Genomic DNA, 19,828 nt, shown 5'->3' with positions numbered 1-19,828 from the left:
AAGCCGAATTATGCCCCAATAGGGGTGCTACTTAGCTTATTCCACAAAAGAAAACCTAAAGCTCAGAGCATCTCAGATGAACACCTGGGGCTTGCCTAATAGACCACAGAAAAAAGAAAGAACCGGGAAGCGTTTGAGATTTTTTTTTAGCAACTAGGTTCAACATAACTGCAAAGTGAAGCTCTAGACAAGTTTTTCTGATTGCAGGCGCTGCTCCGAGGAGCCGCCCACACCTACCAGTGAATCGAATTGCTCCCGCGGGCAAGCAAACAGGCGTCCATTAATGGTGAGCGTCGTAAACACTGAAACATCATTAGGTTTGAGCACCACCTTTTCTGTGAACATAAAAAGCATGAGATTGCCTATTAAATGCATCTGAGATTTGCTGCACTGCCCTAATCACACCAACAAATTGCCAGCTCGGTGAGTTACCAGAACACACAGAGCGACTGCATCAAATACAGCGCTGAAGGGCCCACTGAATAAAAGAGACGCAGCATTCACCCAGGCTCGCGGCATTCAGGATGCCATCGGAAATGACCACAAAACAGGCCTGCAAATACCCGAGGGTCAATTCACCCAGTTCTGTGCTGCAACTGTAATTACATACTGAACAACACTTGCTATTCATATAACAAGTTCTCTCTCCAGATGGTCATGGTGCCCAGCACTTGGGAGCTCGGAAGATGAGTGTTAGAAAACTTGGGCAGGGTGTTCTGAGATCCCATCTGACCTTTGATGCAACATTTATTATTATTTTTCACTTATTTCCTGATTTGATGGGCAATTGTATTACCTACATCAAGCCTTCCGTATTTTAAAAATTAATTCATTCAGAAAATATTTAACTTAGACTTTACTACATGCGGGATACTCTCTAGGCAATGAGGATACAGAAGGGAACAATAGAGAAAAAGGTCCCAGTCTAAAAGGAACTCACACCCTAGTGGGGAAGGCGGTGATGAACAAACACGTTGGAGAGCGAGAAGTAATGAGAAGGAAATCCAGCAGGGAAGGAGGCTAGGCAGCGCATGAGGGGGAAAGTCACAATTTTAGAAAGGGAACCAAGGAAAGGAAGGGTCCTCAGTGACCCACTGCCATTTGGGTGAAGACCGAGGAGGTGAGGGAGGGACCCAGGAGAGCTGGGGAAGGATGTCCCAGGGGGTTATCGAGGGCAGACATCCCGGAGCCTGTGTGTGGCTGGGACAGAAATGGAAGGAGAAATCTTGGGAGTATCCAGCATGTATTTTAACATCCTACATCAGTGGAATCATTTGCCTTCAAACACAGCAGAAATGGCTCACCTGAGTCTGAAAGATCCCCCAAATGGCCGTGAAATCATTACTGGATAAGCAACCTCCTTCCTACTCCTTCCTCGTGGCTCCCACTGCCAGACATGCTGGCCATCCCTAAACTCTGGAGGGCACGGATCGTAATGGTTTATTTATTATTTACCTCCTTACGGGCCTGGGAGCAACTTGGGGACATGGGCTGTGTCCACCTCATCCTCTCCTGTCACAGCCACACTAAGTGGCCAGCAAATATATGATGAATGAATAAATGACATTACAGGAAAGCATAGAGCAATCAAGTAATCCCGTGGGGAAAAGACTCCTCATTTCTCTTGATGACCTGGGTTCTGGTGCTCTCTACTTAGAAAGGAGGGGACCACTGTCAGCCAAGAGAACCAGCCTATGACCACCTCCAACTTCAGACTTCAGCTTGTCATGCTAGATACTCTCTTAGTGTTGGTGCTTCTCAGAGCTCCAAGGCCTTAAGTTTTTCCTTTTTTAGGGTTTGTACGAAAAGAACTCCAGGCTGACGTCCACATCTGAGTCCTCATTCCCAGCTGCCTCAGAGTGACCCGTCACTTCCTTCTGCTTTAGAGCGGGCACCTAACAAGACAGGGGATACTGGACACTTACCAGGCTCACTTCTAACTATATGCTTTCTGTTACTCACGGGAGGACATACACGGCACCAACTTGTCACTTTGCATCAACTTGGAAGCGCCACACTGAGTCCCGGAGGGGTTTCTGATTGGCTGGGACGCCCCATTTCACAGAAGCGAGAAGCACTAAGTAAGACTGTTACCTCCTCCGGAGCTCATCTTGACTACGATCAGGCCTTCCCCAGAGCCCAGTTTGTCGGCAACTGCGCTGATGACTTCCTTCACCGAGGCGGCCACCGGCACCCGAATGGTTGTGTAGGTGTGGTCTATGCAATAGACCTTGAACAGAACTATTGGGAAGGCAGCAGCAATGTGGTTAGTCTTGAGTTCCTAAGAAAACCGTAAGCTCTGAGAAATGTTTAGACATCCTCCAGAATTTGCATCATCTTGCCATTCTTACTATTGTACTTACTTGGATTTGTCTACACCAATACATACCCCCCTTCTAAAACTATTACCCTTGGCAATGGTCTGAGAATAGGCGCACACTTCACTGTCATCCCCAGTTGAAAAAAACAACAACAGATATTTGGGAAAAACCCACAAATAGACCATGGGAAAAAATGAGAAGTATGGTTCGGTCAATTTTCTGGGTCTGCCCCTGTCTGCGAGCCTTTCTTTCCTCACAGCACTGGGAGTGCGGTGTCACAGGCTGATGACTAAGTTCCCGCTGCCTGGCGTGGCAGTGGGAGCTGGCGCTCACACGTCCGCAAACAGGAGTGCCTGTGCCGGGGCACCCCATGCATGCTGACATGCCGGCTCTCTCGTTCACTGGTTCCCGTACGCTGGGACCAGGCCACATTGATTGGGTGGCATTTAGGTCAGCAGATACGTATGTGGCCCCTGCAGGCTCACCTCTGAACACGTAAATCCTGGAAGCAGTTCTGGCTGCTGTAATTCTTGGGCTTAGAGCCACTCCTAAGTTACAAGACTCATTTGTGGCTTAAAATTAAAAAAATTATCATTGTTATTAGTTTCACTTTGGTTTTTGGTTTTGTTTTTAAGAAATCTTCCACAACCAAATAATAACGGCCAGCACCTGCACTTCCCTGATGGCTGCTCATGGGGCTGTGCCCAGGGCCAGAACACACTCCCTGGGCAGGAGCCCTGCTCTGCAGATGATCCTGGCCTCCCCCTTCTGCTAGGCATCTGCAAAGTCCCAGCTACTTTCCTGCCAGCTCTTCTAGAAGTGAGTGACCTTCACAACTGATCCCTGAGATCTTTTTGTTCCTGCAAGGACAGGTGGTAGTGAGAGAGAGGCAGAATCAGGGAAGAGCGGATGAGCACCTCAGCTCCAGGCACAGAGTCCAAGAACGTAAATAACTAGAATGCAAAGGGGCACCCCCCAAAAGCTGTCCTATGGATCCAAGGTGACAGTTCCCAGGGGAAGATTTTATTCAAATAACCTAAACAATCCTGACTTGTAGGAAGAGTCTCACCTTCATCAGAGCCCCGGATAGGCTGGCGCTTCTGGGTTCTCTCATCGCCTGTGTTGAACTGTTGCAAAAGAACTTTGTGCTGTAAAAATAAGAACAGTAACCGCCTTAAAGGGTGAATCTCTGGTGCACATCTGCAACTCAAAGGAAACGCTCCTGAGAAGTAGTCAGGGTCAAGAAATGAAGAAGACATATTTGGTATTGATGAAAACATCACTTTCTCGTGTTGCAACATAACATTGCTGGAGAGCTGTCATTTTGTAAGGCACAGACAATTAGAGAATCCCAGTCCATTGCCACTTACCTTCTTTTGTGGATTCTTTGCATCTTCTGAACTACGAGAAACAGAGAAAGCACATTAGTTAATACCATTGGTGCTACTATTTGAAATTGCTGTATTTGTATACAACTGTAACCTTATGTTAGAAAATGAAATACTAGCATCTCTTCAGGAGGCAATATGAGCCTCTTCACTTTAATACTAAGAGACCAAAGCATGGAAGACACAGCCAAGAGATCAGTTTCCATCACAGGCAGATCCCTAGCAGAACCCATGTTGAAAGCCCAGGTTTCTAGCCCTCGGTGTGGCTCAGTTGTTGGAGCATTGTCCAGTACACCAAAATGGTGGAGGTTCGATGCCTAGTCGGGGCACATATGGGAGGCAACCAGTTGATGTTTCTCTCTCTATTCCTTCCTCTCTAAAATCAATAAGCATAATTAAAAACAAAACAGAACAAAAGCCTAAGTTTCTAGCTCTCAAAGTCTATCTAGCAGCATACCCTTGCTCCAATGTGTAATCTATGGCTCAGGAACAACGTGTGAAAACCTTCTATCTTTTCATTGAAACAACACAAATGTTTACCATCAACAGCTTTGGCAGCACAAAGTAAACTTTCCATGTGAGTAATTCCCTTCAAACTTTCTTTAAATGCCACTGACCATTTTATGACTGGGTTCACTGCTTAGTCCAAAGGGACCCACATTTACTGAGTTACATGCCCCGAAGAAAGATCCTTTCCTTCCCAGGCTTCCCCATGGCAGCTGCTCAGCATGGGAGGCAGCTGAACAGAATCTCAGTCCTTTTGTTCCTCTGGCCTCAGCCTACCACCCGCACCCCCGGCCCAGTGCACTCATATCAGGACACTGTGTGGTTGTTGGAAAACCAGCTTTCACCGTCTGGGGACAAAGGACTTGGTGGAAAGGATGAGAGCAGGCACTTGTGTGAGGGAAGCACACCCCCAAGCCAAGCCCTTTCTTACATTTGCTTGACGATCTTCTCTAACTCGGGCAGCTGCTCCCGGAGGGCGGCGGTCATGCGGGCGTCATCTGACACAGACACGTAAAACTCCTGTAATGGGGAAGTGCACAGGCTTTTACGGAGAACCACAAAAGGTCCACAAGTCTGTGAAGAGCAATAAAGGCGTGTGCCTGTGTCATCTTCTCACTAGCATCTCCAGACCATGGTTTCACGGACGGGAGACAAAAAAATGAAAATGTTGTCATACGCCTCAAGTCAAAGTTGCAAGTGAGAAAAACTTTTGAAAGTAGAGGTGAGGGTTGTGTAACACTGTGCTTGTGCACTTAACATGGTTAAAACAGCAGATTTTATGTTGGGTACATTTTACTTCAAAAAATTTTTTTAATTGTAATTGCAAATGAATTGTTTATATGGTGTCTGTATGAAAGGCAATGTAATACAATGTTTTGGAATGGGTAATTTTATATTCTACCTTTGAAGAGCACTCTTTTTTTACCTCAATACTTTTTCAGGGGGATTTAATATTTATTTTGATATTATTTTATTGTTTATTGTTTATTTACCTCTAGCTGTAGTTAATTGTCGGTGGTAAAAATGCAGGTGGGGCCTTCAGCACCACACTCCTGTATTTTGCCACGTATAATGCGCACATTTGTGCCCAAATTTTTGAGGGAAAAATAAGGATGTGCATCGTACATGGGTATAATGATTACATACCATGGGTATAATAATGGGCATAATAATCCCATGTATAATGTGTACAAAAACGGGGGTGCGCATTATACACGGCAAAATATGGTAAATTTATGTTGAGTTTGTGCCGCCCACCCAGGTCTCTTTGCTGAGGTTGTGGGAACTGGCCTGGCCGCTGGGCAGCAGCTGTGCACGCTCTCCTCAGGAGCGGGGGCCCCCACAGCAGGGCAGCATGGCTGTGCCCGCCAACCTGCCACGTGGGCCTTTACTCCATGGGTGGGGGCCACAAATCAAGTTATGATTCCAACCTATTAGTATTCTTTTACATTTTCAAAATACTTCCTTTCCCAGCTTTAAAGGACTCTGGGTCCACCCTTCCTCCCTGCCTCCCCTATCTCTGCCTGACAAACGATATGATTAAAAAGAAAGTGAGGGGTAAGTTTCTTTGGGACAATTCATTCTTGAACACACAGACTGATGAAGTTTGAAACAGAAGCCACGTTGTGTTTTGCCTGCACCAGGGTGAGGTCCTTATCTGAGTTTTGGAGGACAGAGTGAATCATCAAGGATTAAGTGCCAGGGTCAACACTATAATGTGGAGGAAGGAAATGGGAAGCTCAGTTTAAAAGCAGTGCTGACAAAATAAATCATCTCTCTTCAGAACCACGTCATGGTCCCAGTAATTTCTCAGTAAAATGATCTGCTTCACTCCATTCACAATCCGCCATTTGACTTAGCGATCCCACATGCGGGAATGTAGCCACGGACAGACCTATAGGCGTGAACACGTTCACTACTAGTCTAAGATGGTGAAAATGGACAAGACATACATAGTTGACGATATGGGACAAATACATATACCTATGGCAGAGCTACTCAAAATTAGAAAGACTGTACCGACATGAAAAAATCCTTACATGATGTTAAATGGGAAAAGCAGCCTGCAAAACAATAGATACTATGTGATTATAACTATGGAAAATATACAAAGAAAAAGAGACCAAATGAAAATATGTTAAAATGCTACCAGTTACTGAATTCGAGTGGTAGGATAATGGATGATGTTTTTCTTTACTTCTCTTAAAGTAAACGAGCATTTCTGATAAATGAACATGTTGACAAAGTCTAGAATTTGCAATTACAGCCTCTCCAGGGAAGCTGCCATGTCTAGGGGCAGCATGTGTATTGTAGGATGAAGATGCACTCCTGGACGGAAGGACCCCACGTACCTCCAGGAAGGCCATGGCCACGTCATCCTCTTGCAGGAGGTCTCCATACGTGGTGGCCCACTGCAAAACCAGGCGGACGACTCGCCTCTTATTGTTGAGGGCATAATCCATTTTCTCCTGCTCTGTACCTTGTGAAGGCTGTGCGTGGTAAGTTCCGAGGAGTCAAGGAAGACATTAGCCATTTCACACTCATTCGACTGTGCTGCTTGCCAAGGCAGAGAGTGACAGAGCCCGGCTGCAGAGAGCCAGCCTTCTGAACCGATTCATTCCTTCCTGGGCCCTCAAGAAAATCTCCACCCACATACAAGTTCTGGACCTAATGAACACAAACCGTTGTTAATGACTGCTGGCTTTGACCTGACGGTTGCCCGGGAATTAGACTGGTAGGCTCCACCTGGACTTGTGTGTTGACAAGGATTCCTGCGCCCAGCCCTAGCTTTCACCAGGCCGCATCGCGTCTCCTGCCCGCCCTCCACCTGGTGCTTCACTTCGAGGGGCGGAAATGCTCCACTGTCACTGGTCTCTGGGGGCCTTGCCATCTCTAATTGGTTGCCATAATTCTGTACCCATCGCTTGAATCCCCTTCATTATATGTATTTATTTTTTGAATTTATTTTTTATTATTTCTACTTTTTTGTTTTTTATTCTATTACAGTTGTCCCAGTTTTTTTCCCTTTTGCCTGCCTCCACCCAGCCCACCCCTCTCTCCCACAGTCTCTCCCCCCTCTCCCTTGTCCATGTCCATGAGTCACTCATACATGTTCTTTGACTAGTTCCTTCCCCTTCCTCCCACCATTCCCCCACACCCTCCTCCCCTCCTACAGCTATCATTCTGTTCCATGTTTCCATGTCTCTGGTTCTATTTTTCTCATTAGTTAATTTTGTTCATTAGATTCTGGTTATAGGGGAGATCATATGGTATTCATCTTTCACCAACTGGCTTATTTCACTTAGCATAATAGTCTCCAGTTCCGTCCATACTGTCGCAAAAGGTAGGAACTCTTTATTTCTGCTGCATAGTATTCCATTGTGTAAACGTACTTCAATGAAACCCTTCCAAGAGGTCAGCTAGTAATGCCAGGACTGTCACTGATACAGAGTGTGGGTTTGGGGGTTGTACAGGGGCAGAGGGGGAGGGGGAGGCTGCAGGAAGATAAGCTTGTCCAGTACGAGGAGGAAAGCCTTCTGCTGTAGTGACCTTCTGGTGAGGGGCTCAGACAGTTTTTATACCGTTTCTTCTTCTCTTGTCTAGAACCACAACTTAAGTCACACTGGCCTTTTGTGCATTTACACTGGCCACCTTAAATCAGCTGTAGGCTCTGTGAGGCTGCAGATGACATATTATTCATCTTGTATTCTATACAATGCCTAGCACAATGACTTTTATCTAGAAATTGTATTTATTTTTTTAACACAACAAATCCTTAATTGAGTGCCTACTGTGTGTGTCAGGTAAAGGTCTCTACTCTCAGTGTTCATTCTTACATGGATTACAAAAAGGGAAATATAGTATGTGATCAAGAAAGATTTTAGGCTAGACACACTGTTCCATTTTCAGTGATGCATAGTATCACATGTTACCAACAATTTCACAGGACCACGTCCTCATTACAGCTTACACCGTGCCTTGCACGGAGTACCACAGTCAAGCTCTACCTTATAGTCCCGTGATAAAAAGTATCGTTCCCTTGCTACAAGTGAGCACACTGACGGTAAAGGAGCATAAATGGCCAGGATTACAAAATGAGGATGCAGAGTTGGCTTTGAATCCAAGACTCCTAATTCCAAGCAGCTTCCTTCCATATCACACAAGAGCCCCGGGCCTCAGAGCTGCCTAGAGACTGGCCCTGCCTTAGCTCTCCCACTGCAGAAAACTGCCTGCTGGCTGAGCTGCGCTTGAGAGCAACCCCAGGAAAGGGCCTTTTCTAAAGGGATTATAAGTACTCACGATCAAGGTAAATGACAGAATCTTAAAGCAAAGGTGTACTGCATGTAAATGGGTTGCAAAATGGCTTTCATAAATTGAGCACGAGATTCATAAAAAAAGAAAGAAAATTGCTCAACCTGTATTGCTACAATTCTCTCTGAACTTACGATTAAAAAAATAGGAAGAAAGATCACTTTATGTGAAAATTATGTCTTTTCTGATTAACCCTTTTGTCTCTTGCTTGTATGTACACATAACTCGGGTTTCTTGTGGTTTTTTCCCCCCAAAAAATTGCAACGCTGGGCACTACATTTTACGACTTTTTTTATGGTAACTAGCAGCATAGTCACACATATCATGGTTATCAAATGGATAATTCCTGGCAGATTATAAAAATATGTACTGGTTCATCTGAGAGTCGGTGAGAAAAAGAGAGACTTTCCTACTTGTATGGGGCTGACAGGGCCATAATTCTAACTTTCCATGTTATTGTATTTGGATTTCACAAAACAACACAAATGCTTTTGTGTTGGGCACAGAAATACCAGCGGCACACCTGTGGTTGACCTCTAGGGCCCTCATATAGGGTAACTAAGTCAACATTGTCTCTGCGGGTCAAGACAGATTTTTCTTGTCTTCCTTCCTGCTGGGAAAATCTGTCTTTTTGCAACAATAAAAGATAGAATACCTGATCGGAAGGATTAGCATGATACCACTTCAAATGTATAAAGAACATGACAGTTTATAATAAATATTCTTAATGTGCTCACACGATCATGTAACGCTGTCTACAAACATGGGGGGAAATATTTACAGACAAGAACTTGGGGGCCGGTGCGGGGGGCGGGGGTGGGGGGGAGGGAGAGATCTGCCCAGCACCGTTCAATGAGTAGATGGCAGGGTTGACATATCCAGATGAGGCTCGTTCCAATGTCACCACTCCCACAGCCCCAAACAGCAGCTATAGTGACAAGACATTAGTGCTTGGGTTCATGCAATTATTAAATAATTGTATTTGGGAAGCAAAAACTCCTAATGGAAAAGATTTTTTCCTGTTTTTGCCGAAGTTCCAAGTTTCCTGGAGCACAGCTGACTCAGCATGCTGAGTGCCTAAACCAGAGCAGAGTGCCTAACTCCAAGCCTCCTGGGAGCTAGAACTGGCTGAATCTGGGGGTGGGGGGCAGGGGGAGGGGCTTTCTCTATTTTCTGATTAAAGTTAAGTATTTTTTTTGCCTCTGGGAAAAACAAAAGAAAGCACTGATTTGTTTCACAAAGCCTTGCCTCTCCCCTTAGGAATGTTTATTTACTAAAACAGAAGGGTGGGTAGTTCCACTCTAATAGCTGAATCCCAGCCTGTGCCCAAGGACGCGGCCCCTCCCTAGGCAACTGGCTGTTCCATCCTGAGCAGTCTGCTGAATCAGATTCTCAAAGGACACAGAGACTTCATAATAACTGATTATACCCGGAATGGTTACAGGTCAGGTGCTGGGGCTTCTATTTAGTTCCATAACAATCTTCTCAGGCTTTTAGAAGATTTCTGTGATTTTTAGATTTTATTACACTCCTACAAAAAAGGTGGGGAGAGGGAAAAAAAACTATATTCCCTTTACATATCAGCCAAAGAATCAAGAACATCCCACCAGGTCCCTTGTCTCAATATAATGTTAAAATGCAATCTAAAAAGAGTAATATTTCAAATATAGTATGTTCATAAATTTAAGCAGATCAGGCTAAAACTGGAATAGCATTATCCACTTGATGGAGAAGGTTCTATTTGGGATAAAAACCTAACTCTTTTTCAGGATGAATAACAATTTAGAAAGAATTATCAATGCATACCACGAACACAAGATATTTTTAACACCTGAAGAACACGATCTGAAATAGGTAACTGGTTAATGTCTATGTTAAGAGTAGATTAGGAGAGAAAATAAAGATATAATAATCCAACAATTTTCTCAAAGGCCCTGGAGACACTTGCATTGAATGGGACGGTGCTTCCTGACATCAGGACAGTCGGGTTCTGGTAGGAAGTGAGACGGCTGTTGGGACTCGCAGGGAAAAGAGCCTCAGAAAGAGCATGTTCTGACACCTCATGAGGTGCTAGGTAAAAGCCTATAAGAGAATCTAGAACTATTCACTGAATTGGTATTTTAAACACAATTTTTAAAAGGCCATCCTGGTCGAAGTGGACAAACTCATAACCGACACTGAGTTCATTCCAGAGGAGTCACAGAATCATAGAAAGTACGAGTCGCAAAAGCCCTTGGATTGCATCTCCCTCAACGCCAGCAGTTTGGAGGTAAGGAAACTCAGGCGGAATGAGGTCATTTTTCCACAGTCATCAGTGGAATTTCTGGGACTAGAACTCAGTTCTCTTATCCTCCTCCCTAGTACTCTTTTTATCTGTTTATGCTGTTGTTTTATCTGACATTAATATTTTTTATGCTAACACATGTTATACAGCAGAATCAGGTTAGATAACAGGGAAATCCATCTGAGATGTAGAAATTGATCCCCCCAAATTCTCAAAGACAACAAAACACATGCAAGAAATCAAGACTTAATTGGGCAGCCTTGACAATCTGATATCAGGGAGCACAGAAATGTCCGTGCCCGAACTAGACCCTCTCTGCTATAGTTTTAACCGGTTCTCTTGTCCAGTACCTGTAGGTTTAGAAAGCAGTAACTCACCAAACACTCTTAAATCTACTGACCTTTCAGATTCTAACTCGAGGTTTCTCTTGTGATGGTAATAAGATTCCTTACCATCTCACAGCATTAAGTTTGTATCTTTAACAGAACGACCCCTGTGTTAAACTCCTGAATCTTTACATTTTCCAGTCAAGGACGGGGCACCTGAAAACACAAAAAGCCTCAAGTGTTTGTCAATTGACTGCTTGCCTTAAAGAATTCAATCACACTGTTTGGAGTGCTATATATAATGCAATTTTCTGAAAAGCTCCTCCACCTTGTTGAAATGTCAAATACAGATCATAGATACATTCTAAACAAGATGATACTCAATGTCACCAGGTTGACCAGGTCCACACAAACACCACATTGCCTGGTACCTCTTTTAAACTGGATAGTGTGGTTATCGAGTAGTTAGTCTAAAGGACCACGAACTTTGAGTGACTAAATCCTCATTGAATTGGACCAGCTCCTTCAGCATCATGTAGAGGCGGCTGGATCTGCCTTCAGTGAGGCATTGGGTCTGAGAGTCAGGAGAGGCGAAGGCCATAGTGTGGGCTCCGGTCTTCCCACCCTGCCAGCAGCAGGCTCAGTATTCCATTGAGTCATTTTCCTCACGCCAGCTCTGCCGTTCAAACACTGTAATTATTTCATATATTTTTACCTAGTTATTATCTTACCCACCACAGGCACCTGTAATTTTTCTGTATTTTTTTTTACTACTCATTTACTTATTCTTAATTCAGCTAATAATGGTTCCATGTATTAAAATTATCATGGAGAAAGTAAGTGAAAACCTCCTAGGATGTAGAGGCAGCAGATTCATTACAGCCTACAACAGGGAATAAAATGTTATGTATACTTTTTGCAGTAAGTATATGCTAATTATGCAGCTATTTATAAAACACTTATCAACATTCAAACTGATACTCTTCAATGTTGTTGTTTCTTAAAGCCCTGCTTTGCATACAAGATCTCTGCTTGCAGCTGAAAATAAACTTTGGGGGGTCATCTGCCCACTGCCTAGACAAAGCTTTGTGTATTCTTTACAACAGACCACATACCTCTCTGGATGGCACAATAATTTACTTATACGGGGCAATGTGTTTATATTTATCATGGGCTTTAAGGTTTATAATGTGCTTTCATGCACATGGCCTCATTTGACCTTCACAACAACCTGGGGAGGTGGGTAGACAGGTACAACATCCCCTGTTATACAGACAGGGTTCAGAGAGGTCCGGGTTAATAACCGAGGAGTAAAGCCTGTAAGACGCAGGCCTATAGCAGGCCTTTTGACTTCAGACTCCTGCTTCTCCCACTACACACACTATGGGCCTCCTCCTCCCCTGCAGGCCTTCGTGGAGCATCCCAGCATTCTGCGCAGGGAGCCTCCACTTCCTTGATGCCGCCTGTCCTTGGGAAGGCAAGTTCCGAAATTAGACACCCTGAGTTCGTATCCCGGCATGCCCACTAATAAACTGTGAGACCCTTGGTCTGTTAACTCACCATCCAAAGTTGTTAAGGACGAGATGAGACAGTGTTGGTAAACCAGGTATAGAACAGTATCTGAGACATAGTAAGCGCTCAGTGGAAGTTAGCTATCATGATTATCATAGTTCCACTTCTGGAAATCATTTAAAGTCTTTTAAATGGTTGGTTTTAGCATTTTTCTTTAGAACTGGCCTTTCTGGGTTTAACTCTGTGATGCTATTCTCACCAATTTTTTCTCCATGCCAAACACTGCTCCTGCATTTGTGGGCCCCTACTAGCTCTGAGCTCACAGAAGCCATTTCTGTGCCATTGTTTTCTTTAGATACCTCCAGTTCTGTTGTTCAGAATATGTACCCCCCCACCCACACACACTGGGTTCAAATCTTGTTCTAACACCTACAAGCTATGTAACTTGGGGCAAGTTACTTAGCTGCTCAGTCTCACTTCTTTTTTTAATTTTTTTCCTTTTTATTGCATTTATGGGGGTGACACGGGTTAAAAAAATTATACAAGTTTCAGGTGCACAATTAATTCTACAACACACTGTATTGTGTGCACGACACTGTGCGTTCACCACCCCAAGTCCATCAGCCTCATTTCTTACTATAAAAAGAGTATACCTCTTGTAGGATTGATAGGAGGAGGAGAAAATTTGTATAAAATACAGTACCTGGTAGAATATCTGATAATACAGTCACTTTTTTTCCAAGAGCACATCGCTTTCATCATCAAACCAAATCCCCCTCCCTCCCTGGAAGTGCACCCTCACACTGCGGGCCTGCAGAAGTCAGTCTCCACGGCGGTGCACACGGACCACACGCTTTTCCGAGCCAGATGGAGGCTGCAGTGGTTAAAATTTAGCTTCAACAACATTTAAGACAATAATTCTCCTTAAAAATCTAAAATATATTCCTAAAAACATGGCTTCATTCTGGAGAATAAAAACCTGATACTGTTTTGTAAATATTTCATCAACAAGAAAAGCAAATTCTGAAAAATGTTCCTTTTAGAGAACCCAAGACAACTACAGAGAACACGTCCAGTTCGATTTCACAGAGAAATTGATGGCGGAAGGCTTCGGTGTTTATTTTGTTTCTGTATAAGGGATATAATACATATAAAAATGGTTTCAGCTAAAACTTAGCGACAAATCTGTATTCTAGTTTTCCTTTTTAATTCATGAACCTAACACATTTTTTCCATGCCAAAAGCAAAGAATTTGTGTTGAATACTAAGTCAAAAGAAATTAGGACAGTAAGAGAAAATATTCACCCCATTATACTTGTTACAGGCAAAAATGTGGACATAATCTAAATATCTAATAGCAAGAGGCTAAGAAAATAACTTGGACACATCTGCCATATAAGATACTGAGTCATTAAACACGATAACGTGTTTTTCTCGTGCATCTTTGTCACCTTGTTGCCCACCACCATATGACACGTTTTAGGTGCCCAATTAATGTTTGTGGAGTTATCTGAAAAAAATGATATAGTTTTATTTATATGTATTGGTTTGAAAAGATATCCACAACACACCATTAATAGGAAAAAATATATTACAAAGAAACCCACATATAACATGATCTCACTAATCTGAAATTATAGAAAATTCCTGAAAGGTTTTTCATAAAACAGTGGTGAGGTGCCACATGAATTTTGCTCTCTTCTCTTTTCTTGTAAATTGAATTTTTTTTTTACAGGGAGAATGTTTCATTTTTAAGGATGACAAAGCTATCTATATTTAGAAAAATGGTGTAGAAAAGTATCTAATGGTAAAGAAAGATATTGTTTTATGACAAAACATACACAATTATTTGTAGTATGATCATATTCTTATGTTTTTATATTTATTTATTATTTCACTAATAAAAGATTGAATTGAATTTTAAGTGCAGATTTAAAGAAGATTTTAAAAACTGGAGATGAAATGGACAGAACCTGGACAAATAAAATTTTAAAAACTTATTATAAAGCACTTGTATTCATCAGGCCAAATCATGTCTCCAGCGCATCTAATGAATAGAGTCTCTCTCATTAGCACATAAAAGGTCTGAAATATTAATGCTCAACAGTTCTACCACTTTCCTCCTGCTAAAAGCAAAATTGGAGGAGACATACAATGTGGATTAAGGACAGAAGTAGGTGTCAGCGGCTCAGGGCTTAAATCTTTTCTGCACTAGTAATTACCTTTCTCTGAGCAAATCATAATTTTTCATTATCCTAATGTATTGATTTGGAAAAAGAGGAGTGGAAATACTGACTTCTTTGTAGGGTTGCTGTGAAAAGCCACATATTAAGTACTTTGAAGACACTCAGCCACAGCAACTCACTTGAACGTGGGTGCTTTCATGGAATGTGGCTAAGGATTTTAATCTCCCTACACCCCATGTTAAGAACATGGGGGTTAACCCACTTGCTCGATTTTACATTATCTTTCCCTGTCACTTGTGCATGTAGTGTTATGCAGTTGATGTGTATGCTGTTTTTACCTGCCCATCACCTACTTCTCCACTTTCTCTGCTTTTCTTTGTAGGCAGTCTCTGTCCAGTACAGTGCTTTGCCTTCTTCCCTTGACCAAGATGTCAGCGGTGACCCAAGCTAGGCCAACTAGACCCTCCTTCGCAGAGATATGGAGATGAGGTGAGGGCCCGGGATGCTTGGAGCAGAATTGCCCCAGTAGCGCTGCCTTTCGTTGCTGCCCTGAGGCCCCTTTCTAAGGCCTGGGCCCTTCCAAACTTCCTTCAATTCTCCAAGTTACACCACATCCTTCATAAATTCCTTTATTTGTTAAGTCAGTCACAGTTGCGTTATGTTACTTACAACCAAAAAAAGAGTAGCTTATATAAGAAGCCTATGTAACATCTCTCTGGAGGGAAAGGGACTAAAAATTGAGTCCTTAGCACAATATAGAAGCACTTAGACACATACGACCTTCAGGGATAGAGCCTTTCCCGTTTACTTGCATGCAGCAGGATAAGCCCTGGGCCTCCCTGGCACTCCCTCCCTGGGCATCACAGGACGGGACGGTAATTCTTGTTCGAGGCTCTTACTCCCAGGGCCCAGGGACCAGACTTAGGTTGTCCAATGTGGTGGCCGCAGGTGGCTATTTAAATTAATGAAATTTACATACAGTTAAAAAATTCAGTTCGTCTGTCATAGTAGCTAAACTTTTAATTTTTTATTTAATCTTTATTGTATTTTATCCATTACCATTTAGGCCCCTTATGCCCTCCTGCCCCCAGCAGTCACCACACTGTTGTCCATGTCCATGAGTCCGCTTTCCTGTCTGCTCAATCCAATCTCAAAGCTAGTGGCTCCTGCACTTGCAAAGATACGGAACACGTCCGTCACTGCAAGCTGTTCTATTGGACATTTCATTTATTTTGTTTCAACAACTTAGGCCTACTTTGGTTTTAGCCACCTCAATTGTACAATACGTTGTCAAGAAATGTTCTTAAATGATAAGCTTTTAAAGAAATAAGTGGTAAAGAAAAGAAATGCTACACCCCAGGCTTGGAATCCTGGGGCCCAGAAGAATCATGGCTCTGTCACTTGCCTTGGGTACATCACTCCATTTTTTTGAACTTCCAAGTCCTCATTTGTGGGGTAAAGCTAATATTAACCCAACAGACCCCTGTAAGCGTAAGTGCTATAATTCAGGTCCATGCTCTTAGCGTGGTGCCTGATGCACAGAGAACGGATTGCAAATAGAACAACGAAGGGACTCCAGGTTCCTCCGTGGCCAGGTGTGAGGAAGGTGGTCTGAGGGCAGTAGGTGGTGTAGGTGATGCTCAGCCACCCTCGATTCCCTCCTTCTACTGAGAAAAGAATTGAGATCAGATACACAGGTTTCTCTTGAGTCTATTGTTTACTTCCCTGCCTCCTTCTCCCCATCTAGGAAGGCAAGGAGTTCACTCTAGGAGGATTTATTTTAAAAACAGAGGTCAGTGATAACAAGTGTTCTCCCTCTACTCTGCTGGAGAACAAGCTAATTAATGAACAAATCAGAATTCAAACAAACAAAACAATAATAAGCTCAGTGTTTGGCCCTTGAGTTGTGAAGATGGCATGACTTGGTCCACTGCTCGCTCACTCTTCTTTCGGTTTGGTTTGCCTGAAGCTTATCAATGTGCTGTTGAAAAAATCAGTGTAAACTCAATGGAGGCTTTTGTTTTTCCTTTCAACAAATCTCAAAGACCTAATCATGACTACCGTGTATGGAGTTGAAAGAGCACAGTGATCCCGAATGTGTTAATTTTACTTGAGAAAAACTGAATATGAGCCAGAAAGAATATATAATATATGTAAGACTCATTAAGCTGTCTTCACTCAGACAGATAGTTCCCAGGCAAATAAACACCCAAATCTCACTCCTGCAGCTCCCTCTGAATAACACATTCAACTCAAATCTCCTATCCTCACGCATGCTATTTACTTCAAAGAGAATGATGGGTGAACAAGAAAATGAGAATCAGGTAGGGCAATTATAATTCTGAAAAAGGAAAGCATGCCCAACATTGATTGGATTGCCCGGAAAAAAAGGAAGCTATTCTCCTCCAATATATTTAACTGCTCACAAAAGGCCAAAGTATTTTGGGTTCTAAATTTTTGCTGCTTTAAAAATAAAGCAGGACCGGAAAATACACTTTCACATGCCCCCCAAATTTGAGGATGTACTCATTAATAATATTTACTTCTTTTATTCAACTTGCATTTTCTGAATGTTCCCTCCGTGCCAGACAGTACACCCACCGGTCAGTTCAATAGACTCCTGAAAAGCTGCCGAAAACAAGCACAGCTTTCAGACTGCCGAGAACTGCCACTAGAATTTCAAGTTTTGCATCTTTTATTCAAGTAAATGTAATGAAAATAAAAACTGCAATGAAGGAATAAATTTTGGTATCTAGAGGAGAGGATGGACTAGGACACATGTAAAAGAAAAGCCAGCCCACAAAGATAACTTGTCTTTATCCCAATGGGTTAGTGGTCTGGTTAACACTACGGCTTAGAGGAGGAACAGAAGCAGGCCACAACCCAACCCGCCAGGCACCCTGAAGGACGTATAAAGTCTGTCTCCCAGGTTAGGGAGCTATCCCTAAAAATACTCCTTAAATTTCTCCAGCCTACTGCCCAGGTATGTATATTGCTAACCAGTCTCAGAAAGGTGAGGAAGGTAATGAGGATAATGAGGAAGAAATCCTCACATTTCTCTACACAGGTAATGAGGAAGAAACCCTCAAGCATGGCACAGCGGAACCATGTCAAGGGGAGCTGGGTCTGCACTGGGAAAACCGCTGATGTTTCAGGGAGACAGGCGAAAGCACAACTCTGCCTGGGCCGTGACTTACCTTCAGGAGATGGCGCGGGATAACGGCCATGTACATGTGGGCTGTCTTCAAGGGAATAGAGACTTTTCACAACAAAAGGATATTGGGCCACCAGGGCTGGACAAAGCTGGGTATTTGGCATAAAAACACAGTGCATCATAACAAAGTCATTTAAAACAGAATCTGCAGGGGAAGACAATGCAAAGCAGAAAAGGAGATTAAATTCTCATAGAAATTTTTAGGAAAGCAAGAGCATCTATTCATTGGTTCTTGACCAATGTTGGCTTGGAGTATTGTGGTTTTACTGTACATAGAAGTACTGCATACACAAATAACTTTATATATGTATATATATTTAAAGAGCCACCCATGGATAGTACCGTGTGTCCAGAAAAACAAGGTTATTTCTTTGTCAACTTTACATCATGTGTCTTTTGTCAATATCACTTTTTTCTTTAACTCTTTTTCACCTCTTATTTCCAGAGGGAGTGATGAGGGGTGAGAAGATGATGGAATCACAGAAAAAGGAGGTGGTAAGAGCAGAGAATTGGTGAGGGACATAAACTCAGGGGAGAAAAAACCAGAAAAGATTAAGGCTGTGAGCAGCAACCGAAGCAAAACAAAGCTCCCCAGTAAGTTAAAATGGTGCTTTGCTGTCCTGTATTTGAACTGTTTTGTAAGTAGGCGAGCAGGAAGATGGCAAGGGAAATGAGGTAAGTCCCAAAGACAAGCTTCAGGTGCTTTGTTCTGAATGCATGCTGGTTCTTCATGGCAAAGACAACACTAACTATGTGGTCACTCGAAGCCTGGGAAGACAGACCGCAGGGCCTAAGGAATACACCTGTTGAAACTTGGAATCAAGGCATTATGGGAAGTTTCAGCTGAAACACGAAGTACACTGGCTGAGATTTGTGAAACTCACATAACTTTTCAAGCAGAAAAGGGTGAGAAATATGAAAATTTCCACTACATAAATTAGATAAACATTAGTGTCTATATTTTAAATTCACTTATATTGGCAAAGTTGGAAGCAGCGATTAAGGGTTTAACCATTATACTCATTTGAACAAATCAAGATATAATTGACACACACTGTGCAAGTTTAAGGTGCACAGCACGTTGATTTAATACACTCGCACACTGCAGCATGGCTACCACCGTGGCATTAGCCACCACCTCTACCATGGCGCATACCACCGTACACGCGTGCAAACCTGAGGGATGCGAGCAATCCCCAGCTGTCGTCCTGTCCCTACTGCACGTGACCAGTCATTCAGCCCCATTACACTGGGCCACAGAAGGTGCAGGGAAGGTGCCAGGCAGAAGTCATATGAACTTTTTTTTAAGTATAAAAGGACTTCGGCTCATCTGAGTTTAACATCGAGGGTCTCATTTATATGTTTTAGATATTCTCTGAGCACGGGGTGGGTGACGCTTGCTTATAAGGCTCCCGGAGGCCTTTGCTATACCGTGGTTTACATTTTGCTAAAGCAGAGATTTCGGCAGAGGACTCAAAGGATGGGGAGCTGGTCTCTTAGCACGGCAACTATGCATGCAGCACGCACATTTCACCAGTTTTCTTGTTCTCTCCTCATGTGAAGTAACTCTTTCTGAACATTGTTGAGAAATGATTTTTAAAAATCATTTCCTACTAGAAAATGACATCCCAAGTCACTCAGTGATTCATGCTGGTCACAGAAGTTCAAAGTCTAGGCAAGTAATAGGTCTCCAGGCCAGCAGAGGTGTCTGGGTACGTTAAGAAAATGTATTGACGAACCCAGAGGCGCCCACTTCTGTGACGGAAACCACTGTCACTA

At 43.0% G+C, this 19,828-nt stretch overlaps 1 protein-coding gene across 11 annotated transcripts in view; it reads right to left on the bottom strand.

Annotated features, from left to right (window-relative positions):
- RAPGEF4 (Rap guanine nucleotide exchange factor 4) overlaps positions 1 to 19,828 on the bottom strand; it is a 278,213-nt gene that overhangs the window by 29,684 nt on the left and 228,701 nt on the right. For all 11 annotated transcript variants that reach the window (XM_024561474.3, XM_024561475.3, XM_045196251.3 and 8 more), the window contains 7 exons: positions 18,116 to 18,194; positions 6,568 to 6,718; positions 4,647 to 4,735; positions 3,692 to 3,722; positions 3,391 to 3,469; positions 2,095 to 2,241; positions 238 to 335 (listed from right to left, as the gene is read on the bottom strand). In XM_024561474.3, coding sequence (XP_024417242.2) covers positions 238 to 335; positions 2,095 to 2,241; positions 3,391 to 3,469; positions 3,692 to 3,722; positions 4,647 to 4,735; positions 6,568 to 6,718; positions 18,116 to 18,194 — 674 coding nt within the window. The remainder of the gene's footprint in view (positions 1 to 237; positions 336 to 2,094; positions 2,242 to 3,390; positions 3,470 to 3,691; positions 3,723 to 4,646; positions 4,736 to 6,567; positions 6,719 to 18,115; positions 18,195 to 19,828) is intronic.

The sequence above is a fragment of the Desmodus rotundus genome, chromosome 2 (assembly GCF_022682495.2).
Source record: "Desmodus rotundus isolate HL8 chromosome 2, HLdesRot8A.1, whole genome shotgun sequence".
Lineage (NCBI taxonomy): Eukaryota > Metazoa > Chordata > Mammalia > Chiroptera > Phyllostomidae > Desmodus > Desmodus rotundus.
Note: the sequence above shows the minus strand (reverse complement) of the source record. Positions and strands in the feature narration are given on the sequence as shown.